General features: G+C 39.8%; 2 protein-coding genes across 2 annotated transcripts in view; both read left to right on the top strand.

The window, feature by feature from the left end:
* The window catches only part of PIP5K1B (phosphatidylinositol-4-phosphate 5-kinase, type I, beta), a 309,531-nt gene that overhangs the window by 67,462 nt on the left and 227,437 nt on the right, over positions 1-14,632 (top strand). The window lies entirely within an intron of this gene.
* FAM122A (family with sequence similarity 122A) overlaps positions 1-14,632 on the top strand; it is a 61,058-nt gene that overhangs the window by 22,975 nt on the left and 23,451 nt on the right. Inside the window, exons 3-6 of the mRNA XM_015565019.1 lie at positions 5-1,562; positions 4,091-4,200; positions 6,543-6,628; positions 8,217-8,370. Of these exons, the coding sequence (XP_015420505.1) occupies positions 45-899 (855 nt within the window). The 5' untranslated portion in view covers positions 5-44 and the 3' untranslated portion in view covers positions 900-1,562; positions 4,091-4,200; positions 6,543-6,628; positions 8,217-8,370. The remainder of the gene's footprint in view (positions 1-4; positions 1,563-4,090; positions 4,201-6,542; positions 6,629-8,216; positions 8,371-14,632) is intronic.

The following is a 14,632-nucleotide window of genomic DNA, read 5'->3' as shown; positions in this document are numbered from 1 at the left end:
CTCCCTCTCTGACTGAGCACCGCCCCGCCTCCCTGGCCTCCGACATGGCTCAGGAAAAGATGGAGCTAGACCTGGAGCTGCCTCCGGGCACGGGCGGGAGCCCGGCGGAGGGCGGCGGCAGCGGCGGCGGCGGGGCCCTCCGGAGGTCTAATAGCGCCCCTCTGATCCACGGCCTCAGTGACACTTCGCCGGTGTTCCAGGCCGAGGCGCCGAGCGCCAGGCGCAACAGCACCACGTTCCCGAACCGCCATGGCCTGCTGCTCCCAGCCTCCCCGGTCCGTATGCACAGCAGCCGATTGCACCAGATCAAACAGGAGGAGGGCATGGACTTGATCAACCGAGAGACCGTCCACGAGCGCGAGGTGCAGAACGCCATGCAGATCAGCCACTCCTGGGAGGAAAGTTTCAGCCTGAGTGACAACGACGTGGAGAAATCCGCCTCCCCGAAGCGCATCGATTTCATTCCGGTGTCACCGGCACCATCTCCCACCCGGGGAATCGGGAAGCAGTGCTTTTCACCATCCTTGCAAAGTTTTGTGAGTAGCAATGGATTGCCTCCAAGCCCGATTCCCAGCCCAACGACCCGGTTTACGACTCGAAGAAGCCAGAGCCCCATTAATTGCATTAGACCAAGTGTTCTTGGACCATTGAAAAGAAAATGTGAAATGGAGACTGATTATCCGCCAAAGAGATTTTTCCAGGGCATGCTGTCTTCTGACGTCGCACAGCTGTCAGATCCGGGGGTGTGTGTGTCTTCGGACGCCCTGGATGGGAACAGCAGCAGTACTGGATCGTCCTGTAACTCGCCAGCGAAAGTCAGCACTACCACCGACTCCCCGGTGTCACCTGCCCAGGCGGCCTCTCCATTTATTCCAGTAGATGAACTTTCATCTAAGTGACTCACCCTCCTATCCCCGAGACTCGGTTGTTTTGTTTTGTTTTGTTGGTTTTTTTGCAATGGAGAGAAAAATCAAGTTGGAGCAAGCACTGAACTTTGTCAATTAATTTGAGGCTATTTCCTATTTGACCCTTTTTCCTTTTTTGGAATTTCCTGAACTGAACTGTTGGTATTCTAGAGAACTTTTATGTCAGGTTCCTGCGGATTACTTCAGTGTAGTAATATTTTCAGACGTTTTCCCAATAAGTGTGTTGAAGCATACATCTTTACGCTGCTAATATGTCTAAATACATATGTTATCCCTTGATTTTTTTAAAAAAAATAATTGAGAGCTCTATTTATTTATGGGATTATTAAGTTCTGATGCAAATATAAATGTTGAATTAATCAGTGCAGTAAACTGATGTTTTAAAATTCCATACTTCATGCCCACACTAATTTTTAATGTTATTTTTAGTGATTGCTAATTTCTATTTGATGAACAATAACTTACTATTTACGCTATTTTTAAAATATGTTAGTTATATCAATCCAGTGGTTGTCTTGTTTTATTCAGGAATCCTTGGATATTCAATTTTCTGGGTACAGAAGTGAATGGGAGGGGAATTGATAAAAGAATAAAATATAAACATTTGCAACAAATCGTTTAAAATTAAACATAAAGGTAAACATTTAAGAAAATATTTCCAAATGAAATTTAATAGTATTTCTAATAAGTTGTACAAATATAACTACTCTACAGAAAATGAATTTTTTTTTTTTACCAGAAAGTGCAATCTCTTGGGTATAATACTAAAGTTAAATGGAACAGTGCCTTGCAGTCTTAGCCCACTGCACATAGACTGAGGCCAGATTCTTGTAACCATTGCACACTTAAATGCTTTTTAGATGTTGAAAATGTGTGGGAAATCCTGTTGAGTTTCAGCAGAGCATCCAGGCAGATAAAACTTTATCATTCATATGCTTTAAAATATCTAGTTGTGCCACAGTGGATATTGTTGCCAACAAGAAGCCAGAACAACTTTTGGCTGCTTTTGGCTCTGCCCATCAGTCACCTTCCTAGTTTTCCCTGGCTCAGGAAGGAAGCAGCTGTTTCCTTGCCAACTGGTCCTTCCTCTCCACCTCCCACCCAACTAGGGCATCATCAGTTAGACAAAAGTACAGTGTGATTGGGATTTCTGACAGTGAGCAGCAACAGGACTGTGGAATTGTTTCAGGAACCTCTGTGGTTAAAACTACAGCTGGAGTTGAATGCCTTGGGAATGTCAGGTAATTGCCAATGACTTGCAATTGAAAATCAGTGGAGAGTCACGTAGGTAAATCAGTATTTGACTTAGGTTTTGTTAAAGGTAGAATTGTGAAATGTTCCCTTTTTTTGCCTTTTACAATTAAGACAAAATATGAAAATATTTAATAACAAAGTGTTTTATATTATAGTTCTTATATCATCTTAACTAGGAAGAGAGGGTGGGAAGGAGGGAGGGAGGGAGGGAAGAAGGAAGGAAGGAAGGAAGGAAGGAAGGAAGGAAGGAAGGAAGGAAGGAAGGAAGGAAGGAAGGAAGGAAGGAAGGAAGGAAGGAAGGAAGGAAGGAAGGAAGGAAGGAAGGAAGGAAGGAAGGAAGGAAATCTGGCAACTCTGGCTTTTAAAAGTTATTGCCTACAGAGACTTTAACAATTATGTGGAATTTTTACAACTATGAGAATAAATGAAACTGGTCAACTTTCAACAGTTGCCTCAAGAATTCAGTGAAATTACGTCGAGGGTAAGATCATGTGCAGAGGCTTGACATTCTCTCTTTGAGGTAATAGTATTCAAATACCCATGTCTGATCTTGTTCTTCATATTCAAACTTTTATATCTAACTTCCTGTTGGGCACCTTGACCTGGCTCCAGAGGTACTTTAATCTCAACTTCTCTAAAGCAACATCGATTGTCTTCTCGTTGAACCTGTTGTTGAATTGCCTAAATTGATGACGTCACCACTACCTAATTTCCTAAACTAGGAACCATGGGAAACATCCTTGACTCTTCCTTTTCCTTATCACATCCAGCTTAATCGCCAAGTCCTGTCTACTTCTGAAATGAAACTCAAAAATCTCTTCCTTTTTGTATCTCTGTTGCCACTGATATAGCTTAAATTCTGGCCGAAGTGATCTGCCAGCCTATCTTCGTATCTTCTCTTGGCCCAGTCTTCACACTGCCTTTAATGTGATCTTTCTAAAATAGGAACTTGATTTTTCACTCTCATGCTTAAAAACTATATGCTTCCCCATTTCCTACAGTTTAAGGAATACTTTCTTTAATTTAACATAGAAGGTGTGTTTTTTGTTTGTTTTTGTTTTAATGAATTGGCCATACTCTTAGAAGCTTTAATCCCCTGTTCATCCTGCCCAATACACATCCTTCTTACTGCAAACACTACACTACTTGATATTCTTTAAATATGCCACACACTTTCATGTGTTTGTACCTTCTGATAGATTGTTCCTTCTCCTTAAAATACTCTTTCTATCCTTTTCAGGCAGGCAAATGCTTTATTTTTATTTTTTTATTGCATGTGAATTTAATGATGAAGTAATGTGCTGATTATAAAAATACTTAAGCAGTATTTAAATAGATATCCATATAGTAAAAACTGAAAGTCTGTCTGTTACTATGTAAAATTCATCTTTTCTTCTTGAAGGTAATTTCAATAATTCTGTATATATTGTGCAAGATGTGTTATTCGACATTTTCATGTATATATGTATATAAATTCAGGAAACCAACATGTCATTTACATCTCTCTTCTTTCTTTCCCCCATAGCTAATCATTCCCCAAATCTTACTGATTTTTTCTTCTAGAATCTTCTTTCTTCTCTACTGCCACCCTGATCTAGGATATTTCCCTCGTAGGCTTCTGATGCTGCCTTCTGATTCCCAGTTGTCCCCTTCACCCTTGCTCTGGTTGGCTAACCACTTATTTTCCATATAGCAACCTGAGCAATTCTTGAAAAATTACAAATCTGACCCTTCCTTCTCCCAGCTTTAAAGCTTTGCAGTTACTTCCTGGTGTCATGCTATCAACATGTATGGATTCTGGTCCCAGAGGCCCAGGGAAATTGCCCTTGCCTCTCCTCCCCTTGTTTTCTGTGCTCCACCTTCCATGGCTTGGTTGCTTGTCAAATACTTTATGTTCTCTCCTATTTTAGGTCTTTTTGCCAGATCATTTCCTTGAAGGTATAGGCAGGGGTGGGAACGTCCAGCCCCATGAGCTGGGCCCTCGAAATCATTTGGTTCTGGCCCTGCCAAGGCATTAGGGGTGAGTTAATTAAATGTTTGACCAAGTACAACAGGCTAATTTTTAAGTTGATAATTTTGTATGGCCTCCAAAAGATGTTATAAATATCCAAATGGCCCTTGGCAGAAAAAAGGCTTCCCATCCCTGGATAGAGAAACATAGAGAAACCTTTATTTCTGTAAACTCCTTTTTCTATAGAGGCAGTAAGTTTTAAATCAAATGTGTCTCTAAGAGTTTATATAGATAGTTTACACTATTATGTTATTGTTCATAACTACAATCACAATGTAAGGACTTAGATCTTGCAAGAATTATCCTTCAAAAAAACATTTTGGGGGGTATTAATATCGCTAATCTGTAAACTTTGTGCTAGAAGTCCCAAAGCACATAACATTTAGTTACAGTATAGTTTGTCATATATAGCAAATGTCTGTGGCATACTTTCCTTTATTATTTTTGTTTAAAACACAATGGGAAAAATAATTAATGGTCACTAAATTTGCAGTTGTTGGATGTCAAAACCGTTAAGCATATTTAAAAGATTGATTATAATTAAGAATAACCTGTATCAGGTTGCCTTCCAATGATTCCATTTATTAGTTCAGCCAGTTATATACCTATAGCAAGAGACCACTCTTAGACATGTGGCAGTAAAATTGGGGAAGGGTCAAGGCTTATGAGGGAAACAGGATTGAGATTCATTTTTTTGATGGCATGTGTATGGGTGGGTAGTAAAGGTTTGAAGATCCAAGAGAGAGGTGGGCGACGGGAATAATAGCCAGGACAAAAAACCAACCAGATGGTGATGTCCACCTACATTTTCTGGGTAGCATCAGGGGCTAGAAGAACGAGTTGGTCTTAGAAAGGAGATCTTGAAGAATTTATTTTTATTATTTAGAACAGGAAAGGGATGGAAGATGGAACAGCTAGGCAAAGATCAGCAAATTTGAATTGATTTGCTATTGCAGGACTTTAGGAGTATGGAGGAAAGTATATGAAAAGAGAATTTGTATCTGAATGCTTCTATTTTCCAATTATTGAGGAATCTACAATATTTGAGGGTGGAGCAAGAGTAGACCTGGAAGCTTGAGTGAAATAAAGTTTTAATGTTGCCTCTTTGAGAAGGTTGATGAGGCCGTATTGGGTGCCAGGTTGCAGTTAGATTGCAGGTAAAAATGAAGTGGATTGGAATGGCCTAGGTTTGGGAGTTGGTTAAGTATTAGGTGTGTGAAGCAATTAGGGATTCTGCTGAAAATGGAATTGAATGAAGGGCCAGGGTCTTGGGGATAGTAAGAGTAGTCAGCAGTGGGTTATGGGAGATTACATTCAATCAGCCATGACAAAGCGTACAGAGAATCTGATCTCACTGTGGAACTTTCGCATTAGCAGTTTTGCCCTAACTTTTCATGGCTATTTGTTTAGTTAAAAAATCAGTCCCACATCAGCATGCTTTGAGTTTCACTTATTTGATTTTTTTAAAAAGAAAAATTGATTTTTAAAAAATTTGTATAAAATAAAAAGGGGGGGGGGGAGTGAGTCAGATTGCTCACTACAGCCAACACAGTCCTTTATGCCTTCCCTAACTTGTTGTCCACATTAAAAAAAAGTTCTTAAAAGTTGAAATGACCTTTATATAAAAGTTATATGCTAAGTACTTGCTGTATGTCAGGCACTGTTCTAGGTGCTAAACAAACGTGATATTTCATTTACTCTTTATCATCTAAGTGCTATTATTGTCCTCATTTTATTAATGAAGAAATAGAGGCGCAGAGAGGTTAAGTAACTTGCTCAGCATTCCAAAACGGAGGTAGGCAGTATATTGTGGTTAAGAACACAGACTGTGGAGCCAGGTGGCTGTGGTGAGGATGACGGTGGTAAGGATGCCATGGGTCACTATATGTAAAGTCTTTACAGTAATTTGGGGCAATTTCTGTAGATGTGTTCACTATCATTATTGTGGTGGTGGTGGTTGTCATTGTTGTTAACAACAGCAATAATGTTGTGGATTCAATAAGGAATCTTTGATCATTCTTGATTGATGAAACTCCTGCTTTCACACACAGTAACATTATACTTTCTCCCCTTCGAGGCAATCTATCCTAGTATAAGGGAGAGTGTTTTGGATGTTGGAGAATCTTTTTGTTTTCATTTTTCAATTTCAGTTGACATACAATATTATAAACTAGTTTTAGATATACAGCCTAGTGGTTAGACATTCATATAACTTACAAAGTGATCACTGACACCATAGGTAGTTATTACAGTATTATTGTCTATATTCCCTCTCCTCTATTTCACATCCCCGTGACTGTTTTTATAACTGGCAATTTTTACATCTTAATCCCATCCCCTTTTTCACCCAGGTCACCCTCCCATCGAACTACCCATCAAAATGTCCTTTGTATCTATGAGTTTCTGTCGTGTTCATTTATTTATTTAGATCCTACATGTAAGTGAAATCATGTGGTATTTGCCTTTCTGTGTCTGACGTACTTCACTTAGCATGATACCCTCTAGGTCAATCCACGTTGTCACAAATGGCAAGATTTCATTCTTTTTTATGGCTGAGTAATATTTCATTGTATGTATGGAATATTACCCATTTGTCTATCATTAGGCACTTAGATTGATTCCATATGTTGGCTATTGAAAATAATGCTGCAATGAAATAGGGGGTGCATATGTCTTTTCAAATTAGTGTTTTGGATTTCTTCAGATAAATACCTAAAAGTGGGATTGCTGGCCATTAATTTTTTTGAGGAGCCTCATTCTGTTTCCCATAGTGGCTGTACCATTTTAATACAATCCCACCAACAGGACATTAAGGTTCCCTTTCCAGATGCTGGAGAGTCTTGTACTGAGCAGACAGTTCCCCCTGTAATTTTCACCATCTAATTCAAGTCCAACTCTCTGGAACATGCAGAACAAGCGTTATCTCTCTTTTTTAGATGATAGCTTTCCTTCACCAATCAGAAACACCAATTCCTCTGTAATTACCTCTTCTGAATTTGAGAAATCATGAACAGTTTTTTAGTGTACTCCCTCTGTGAAATAGGGCTATCATTACTAGTGCTATCAAAATTTTCAGAAGATCATGATCCCCTTAAGACTGCTTTCCCTTCTGAGAAAGTAAAAGATGGTTTAGCCACATGAGGCATCGCCAATAGTGTTAATAATTAGCACTGATACTTATTGAGCACTCAGTATGGGCCTAGACACTGTTTTCGGTGCTTTGCTTGTGTGAGTTCATTTAATCCTCATGACAACCCTGTGAGGTAGGTGCTAGGACTATTTTTATTTAACAGATGAGAAAACCAAATACATTTTCTTAAGTCTCTAATACTTTTTTCTTTTAAACTTGGGTCCTTTTTGTCTTTTCCTTCTGAACAAACTCCTTATTCGAGATAAAGCCGATTTTCCAGCTTGCTAGTGCTGCCACTTCCATTTGGAATCAAATATGTTTATAAAAATGATGGCTTTCGATATCATTACCACATTAGAGGAAGCTGTCAGGGGATTGGGTTTTGTTCATTTGTGTGTGCTTTTTGTTTTGTTTGTTTTTAGTAATAAGTAAAAAAATTAAAGTGGTATAAAAGGAAATCAGGCGTCACATATTTTTTAACCGATTTGCTATTTGAAGTAAGAAATCCCCAAACCACAAATTTCAGATTGTTTATTTTTTAATATGTGTGTATACACACATACACACACACACACACACACACACACACACATACATATATATACTTTGTTATATTTGAATTGTCCCGTCTCCTTAGGTCATCATTCCTAGGGAAACAAAAAAACAACCATTTTGATTCCATCGTCTCTCCAAGAAATCCTATGAGTTAAAAATGTATCCTTATTTAGAGGAAAAGTAACAGCAGGATTTAAAGAATGATCTATAACCTTTTATTACCTAAATAATAAGAAGCCTTCCTTCTTTCTCTATAAAAAGTCTGCCCAGAGGGTAGAGATTTCAATTCATAACAATTGGGCAATCCTTGTGAAACTAGTATTTTTTTTTAACTTCATAGACAAACACTTCACAATTGAGTGAGAGGACCCCAGAAGGAAAACCCCTTTGAACACATTTTAGAGTGGGCACTTAGACTTCAAGCTTCGCAGTGTCATGTGCCAGCATTAGACATTTTGAAACGAACCATCAAAAGCAACAATTTGTTCCAAAGGGTTAGTATCATTTTTTGGAAGTTCAGTAAATATTTTCAAAATGTCTTCAAAAGTGACTTTTAGTTCTATTTGCGGCTAGTTTGATAAAATAATTTTATAACAGAGAAGTTAGGCAGACAACATATAGTCAGGTTGTGTATATGTACAACCAGTTGTTCAAGCACATGTGCACACGCACACACACACACACACACACACCCTCTCCGACCTATTTTATGAGCCTTGCTCTGTGTGCTTGGAGCCATATTTAGCTCTCCTTCCAGCTTAGATTTCCTCTTATTTTTCCCTCCTTGCTTTTCTTAGGTAGATTGGAATTTGTAAATTACACACACACACACACACATACACACACTCGCACTCGCACACGCTCACAGATATTGTTGGCAAGAATGTTTTGTGCTTTGATTTTTCATCAGCTTTCTGAATTCCAGTTGATACCCTGAAAAAGAAATAGGTCTTTGGCTCTGGTACCTAAAGTTTTTATTTCTCCTTTTGCACGTCTGGAATAAATACCTGGGGAGAGGTAAAAGTACTCTAACCAATTTTAAGGCAGTGTGATTGAAACTGGAGAACAGAGAACCTGTGGCTTTCATTTACCTGCAAAAAGGAAGTTCAGTTCTGGATCAATGCCAGAGGTAGTTCTGGTTCTTTTCCAATTGCCTAAAATGGTCTTACAAACCAAACTAATGTCTAAGACTTGGCCAGCAAGGCATGTTGTGAAAGTAGACAATGGAGAAAGAGCTTTTGTGCCCTCGCAAAGTAAAATGGTTGGTTGAGGTAACCATTCCTGTGATTCAGGCAATACCTTCCCCTTGCTTTAGGACAAAGAACAATTTTCTGTTGCAATGCCAGGAGGATTACCGGAACTCTAGTGACAAGTAACTATTCAGTGTTGATGTCTTTTGGAAAGAAAAATATGAACTGTTCAAGAGAGAGTGGGAGTGGGGAGATGATGAATGGATTCAGTTTTTTTTTTTTTGGTGTGTGAGACCTCTGTTGTATTATCATTATGAGCTCCCCATGGAGTAAAAAATGACATTGATGGTGGTTTTCATTATGAACAGTTGAATCAGGATGCGTTTAAAACTTTTTAAAAAAATATATTTTATTGATTTTTTACAGAGAGGAAGGGAGAGGGATAGAGAGGTAGAAACATCAATGATAAGAAACATTGATCAGCTGCCTCCCAAACACCCCCTACAGGAGATGTGCCTGCAACCAAGGTACATGCCCTTGACCGGAATCAAACCTGGGACCCTTCAGTCCCCAGGCCGACGCTCTATCCAGTGAGCCAAACCGGCCAGGGCGTGTTTAAAACTTTTTGAGTGTCTTTCTCTTAATTTCTCTTCTTTTGTGTCTTCTGAAAAAAAAGCTAAATAATAATAATTGCCAAATTATTTTAAGTCCATTTATACCAGTTTTCGAACTCTTAATTAAAATTCTACTCTTATCTAAGTAGTCTTTCTAAAGGCTTCATTTTACCACACTACTTGTTACCAGATATTTCTAAAAGGCAACTTGCATGGCTACCCCTTAACTTCAGGATTAAGTCAAACCATGCAGTGTGAGTAGAAGGAGACCCTTCTACCTCCACGTATCCCCTGACTTCCACACTGTGGACTGGAGCCACACTGAGTTGCCTGAGGTTCCCCACGGCTGCATGCTTCTATAGACTGGCCGTGCTTTGACAAGCTGTATCCTCTGCTTGGAATGACCCTTCCTTCCTTCTTCCTCCCTAGTCCAGTGATGGTGAACCTTTTGAGCTCGGCGTGTCAGCATTTTGAAAAACCCTAACTTAACTCCGGTGCCATGTCACATAAAGAAATTTTTTGATATTTGCAACCATAGTAAAACAAAGACTTACATTTTTGATATTTATTTTATATATTTAAAGGCCATTTAACAAAGAAAAATCAAGCAAAAAAATGAATCCGCGTGTCACCTCTGACACGTGTGTCATAGGTTCGCCATCACTGCAGTCCCTACCAACCTTCCTCCCTAACTAACTCCACCCAAGGAGTGCATCTTCTGGAGAGTCTTTCCTGGTGGCCCCTGCCTCTCCAGCCCTGGTCAGTTTGATGGTGTTCTTCTTTGAAGCTGTCAACTGGCTGAATTATTTTCATATGATTTCTTGTCTCTCTGTCCTGTGTAAAACCAAAGCCTCGGCCTTTTACTTCTATCCCTGATGCCTGTGCATGGCATATTGTAGTTGCTAACATTTATTTTGAGTGGATGATTAATGGATGGGTAAGTGGCATAGACTATTTTTAAGAGGAAGGAATGTAGTAAGATTCTCAGTGGAACAAATCCAGTGATGTGGCTGGGCTCTGTGGTTTGCCAAGAGACTAGAAATTCATTCATTATTAAGCAGTTTTGGTTTGAGCACCTGTTATATGCCTCTCACTGTCTGGTCTCTTAGGAAATGTCAGCGTACAAAGCAAAGACTCCCGCCTTGTAGATACTTATTCTGCCTACATGCTAACAAGTCAAGGGAGGATGACAATAAACATAATACATAAGTCAGTTACATAGTATATAGAGTGAGGAAAAGCGAAGAGATCAGGGTGGCTGGAGCAGAGTTATTGAAGGAAAAAAAAGTAGTTGGTGGGGGCTTAGAGAGGTGGGCAGGAGTGGGTATTGTTGCAAAGACAGATGTCATAGGGTCTTATGTGCCATTGAATGATGGTGGCTTTGGGTATAAGAGAGGGAGAGCCATTGCAGGGATTTTGTCATAGAAGAGGCGTGATCTGTCTTGGGTTTTAAAAGGAACATTCTTGCTGTGTTGACAACAGACTGTGAAGGGCAGGGGTAAGCCAGGGGATCAGTTAGGCTTTCCTGCCATCCAAGTAGGAGATGATGTGATGGTGTTTTGGATGAGGGTGATATCCGAGAAAGGGGTATGAAGTGGTTAAATTCTAGGCATATTTTGAAGGTAAAGCCAATAGATTTTGCTGACAGATTTAAGGGAGGCATCAGAGAGAGAGAAAAGTTAAGGAAAATTCCAAGATTTTAGGCCTGAGCAACTGGAAGGATGGAGTTGCCATAAACTCAGAGTGGAGATCTGTGAGTGAAGTAAGTTTTTTCTCACTTTTGGCTGTGGGTGTGAGGATGAGTCGAGGGTATTAGGAGCTTAGTTTGGGCATGTTAAATAAATGATCCTCATTAGACATTGAGGGACAATGTCAAGTCAGTGATTGGATAGTTGAGCCTGGAGTTTAGGAAAGAGGGCTGGGGTGGAAATACACTGATAATTGGGAGCTGGCTGCCTGTGGATGGTATTTAAAATCAAGAGAATAATACATGTGATTACTAAGGGTCACCTGACTGTATATCTAGAATTAAAAGAACTGAATCCTGGGGACTCACTAACATTAAGAGGTCAGGAAAAGGACACGGAGAAGGAGCAGCTAGGGAGATAGGAAAACCCAGAGAGCGTGGTATCCTAGAAACGACGGGAGCCTATGAGAGAGGATGAGCAAGTGTGTGAGCGCAGCTTTCAAATTAGATGAGGCCTGATCATTGAGCCTGGGATTTAGTAACATGTAAGTCACAGGCCACCTTGGTGAGAGTAGGTTTAAGAGAGAATAGGATGAGCAGAACTGGAGACAGCAGATGGCTGAAGAAAGCGATGGGTTTTTGTTTTTTTCAGATCCTTGGGGATAAAGAAGAACTAAAGTAAAAGATCATCCCTCTCCCCATCTTATTAGTAAATTGTTACTAAGCATTTCACAATAAATATCCCATCGCATATATATGATTATAGCTTGGGAAAAAAACAAGGGCAAATGAAACTTTTCATCCTTCTTTCCTTCCTTCTCTCCCTCCTCCCTTCCTTCCTTTTTTTTTTTTAAGGGAAAAAAAAATCCATAAGTAAATGTTTTTACTTCAAACATGATTAAACTGTTAAAGCCAAAGACCTACTGATTCACTTCCTTCATGAATTCGTCTGGTTCATTTTATTCCCTTGTCACTTTTTTCTCTTGATGGCTTTTCTCCACTTCTAAATTGAAATTTAATTCCACACCCGTGACACAATTATTACTGTAAGTTTGGCCCAGTTTCCTAACCCAGAGACATTTTCCTCTTCCGTGAGTGCTGTAATTTTTTTTTTAAAAGTAGTTCATTGTCCTCTTAGGTTTTATTTAAGAACAGATTTCTTTCTTTTCTTATTCCTTTTTAAAATTATTGCCGAACAGCAGAAGAGGGGAGCCAGTAATGATAAGAAAGAAAGAATGCTTCCCTTCCTTCGAATTGCTCAGATTTCCTTCTAATCATACAATACTGTCAGGTTCATTCTTGTGGGTTAGTCAGTCTGTCTCGGCCCTTTATAGAAGAGGACCCAGGGACCTCCATGCCATATTAGTACCCGGGAGGGGAAAATGCCTCCGCCTAGAACGACACTTTCCTGATCCTCCATTTCTGTCTTTCAAGATTCCAATCCAGTGTGACTCTCTCCGCGGCCGCGCCTCTGCTTCTCCAGCTCTAGGTATGGCTTTCCTCTGAATCACTGTGCTGCCTGCTGCCCATAGCCCTTACTTGTGTTGTTTACTGGAAGGATGTGTGTGTGTGTGTGTGTGTGTGTGTGTGTGTGTGGAGTGGGGGTTGTATAATGTGATGGTTAAAAGCACAGCCTTCGCAGACCTGTAGAACTGCATTCCAGACCCAGCCTTCCTATGAGCTTTGTGATTTTAAGCAAATTACTTAATCTTTGTGTGCCTTTGTCTTTTCACCTGTTAAATGGGAGTAGTTCCTACCTCAAAGCAGGAAGGATTAGAGGGGCTAAGGCTCAGAAAACTGGCAACTTGAATAAATGGAAACCTGAATATACAAAATACATAATCTACATCATATGGAATATACAAATATATATCATGATAAATATATATATATAAACTATGAACTAATCCCCTACCTTTATGGCAGATTGCCGGAAACAAAGGGACAATGGCTGTGTTTCTTTCCAAATACCAATTCTTATCTATAGAAAGAACTCAGTAGTTATTAATGATGATGGATGGTGCTTAGGAAATAGGCAGTGTTTGTTCATGGAAGCGGCGGTATGCGTGTATTGCCTTGTTGCACATTGTGAGTGGTTTGAGGCCTTAGAAAATCTTGGAGACTAAAACTCTTATAATGTGCAGTCTGGGGAAGTGATGTTGCAACTTTGGTGGAATATAAGGTCACTAAGCTTTCCTTTTAGTTTTCTTAACACTCGTGACAATTGTTGGGGTTTTCCAATAGTTACACAGCCCAGAATACAGAAACCTGCTTTAGCTTGAACACAATCTATAGCATTCTGTATAACAGGAGAGGAGCTTAGATGACATTTACTTTTAAGCAAACTTTCATAAGCCATGTATTTTAATAATGTGAAAAATATTAGAAGATAAGAATGAAATAGGCTAAAACTAATAAATTACACTTTCTAGTGATAAATGCAACATAAGTTCATTTTAGAAACTAGAAAATTCCAGTAAGCAAAACAGCAGTACAATTCACCACGGGGCCACTGTTTACACTCCCAGGTATATTGTTCTAGGCTCTTTCAGTGACTAACTATGCATATGTAATTTTCACACGCAAACAGTATTTTACTGCATAGTCAGCTCCTTAAGCTGCTCTTTCCCATGTACTATACAATGAATGTTTTAAATATACTTCTGCATTATTTCACCCTCTCTTAGTTAACCAACTGTTTTTGTCTCTCGGATTGTATAATTTTTTTTTCCCAGTGACAAACAGTATTCCGGTGTACACCTGGACAGCTTGCCAGATTTAAAGGCCAAAACGTTTCCTTGGACTGGCCAATATAACATAGCTGGCATATTCATTTTAATTTACTTTTGTCCATTTTAAAAACATTTTCTTCCAGTTTGAGTGATTTATTTGCTGGTCATATATGGAGCTCCTGTGTGTGACTGAAAAGAAAGCGCGCAGTTCTCTGCCGCCTGTGTCTCAGATTTTATGCATCCAGGGCAGCCTTTCCTCGTTGGATCCGCACTCGAGTTTTGCTCATGTCATCGGGAAACTGCTGCTCTGGGTCTTCACTCCGTGACTAGACTGAGCTGTAGCTCAGGGTTAGCGACGTCGCCAGCAGGTCGGCGGTTACTGTTCTGCCATTTCAGTGGGAGACAGGCTGGAGCGTGTGGGTGGGGGGTGAGGAGAAGGAAGCCAGAGTTAGGTATTTGTCCAACAGACTTAAGGGCACTGCCATTTCCATCTTTCATAGCTGTAGCAACTTGAGATCCCACACTTTCTTAGT

Source organism: Myotis davidii, unplaced genomic scaffold (genome assembly GCF_000327345.1).
Source record: "Myotis davidii unplaced genomic scaffold, ASM32734v1 scaffold616, whole genome shotgun sequence".
Taxonomy (NCBI): Eukaryota; Metazoa; Chordata; class Mammalia; order Chiroptera; family Vespertilionidae; genus Myotis; species Myotis davidii.
Note: the sequence above shows the minus strand (reverse complement) of the source record. Positions and strands in the feature narration are given on the sequence as shown.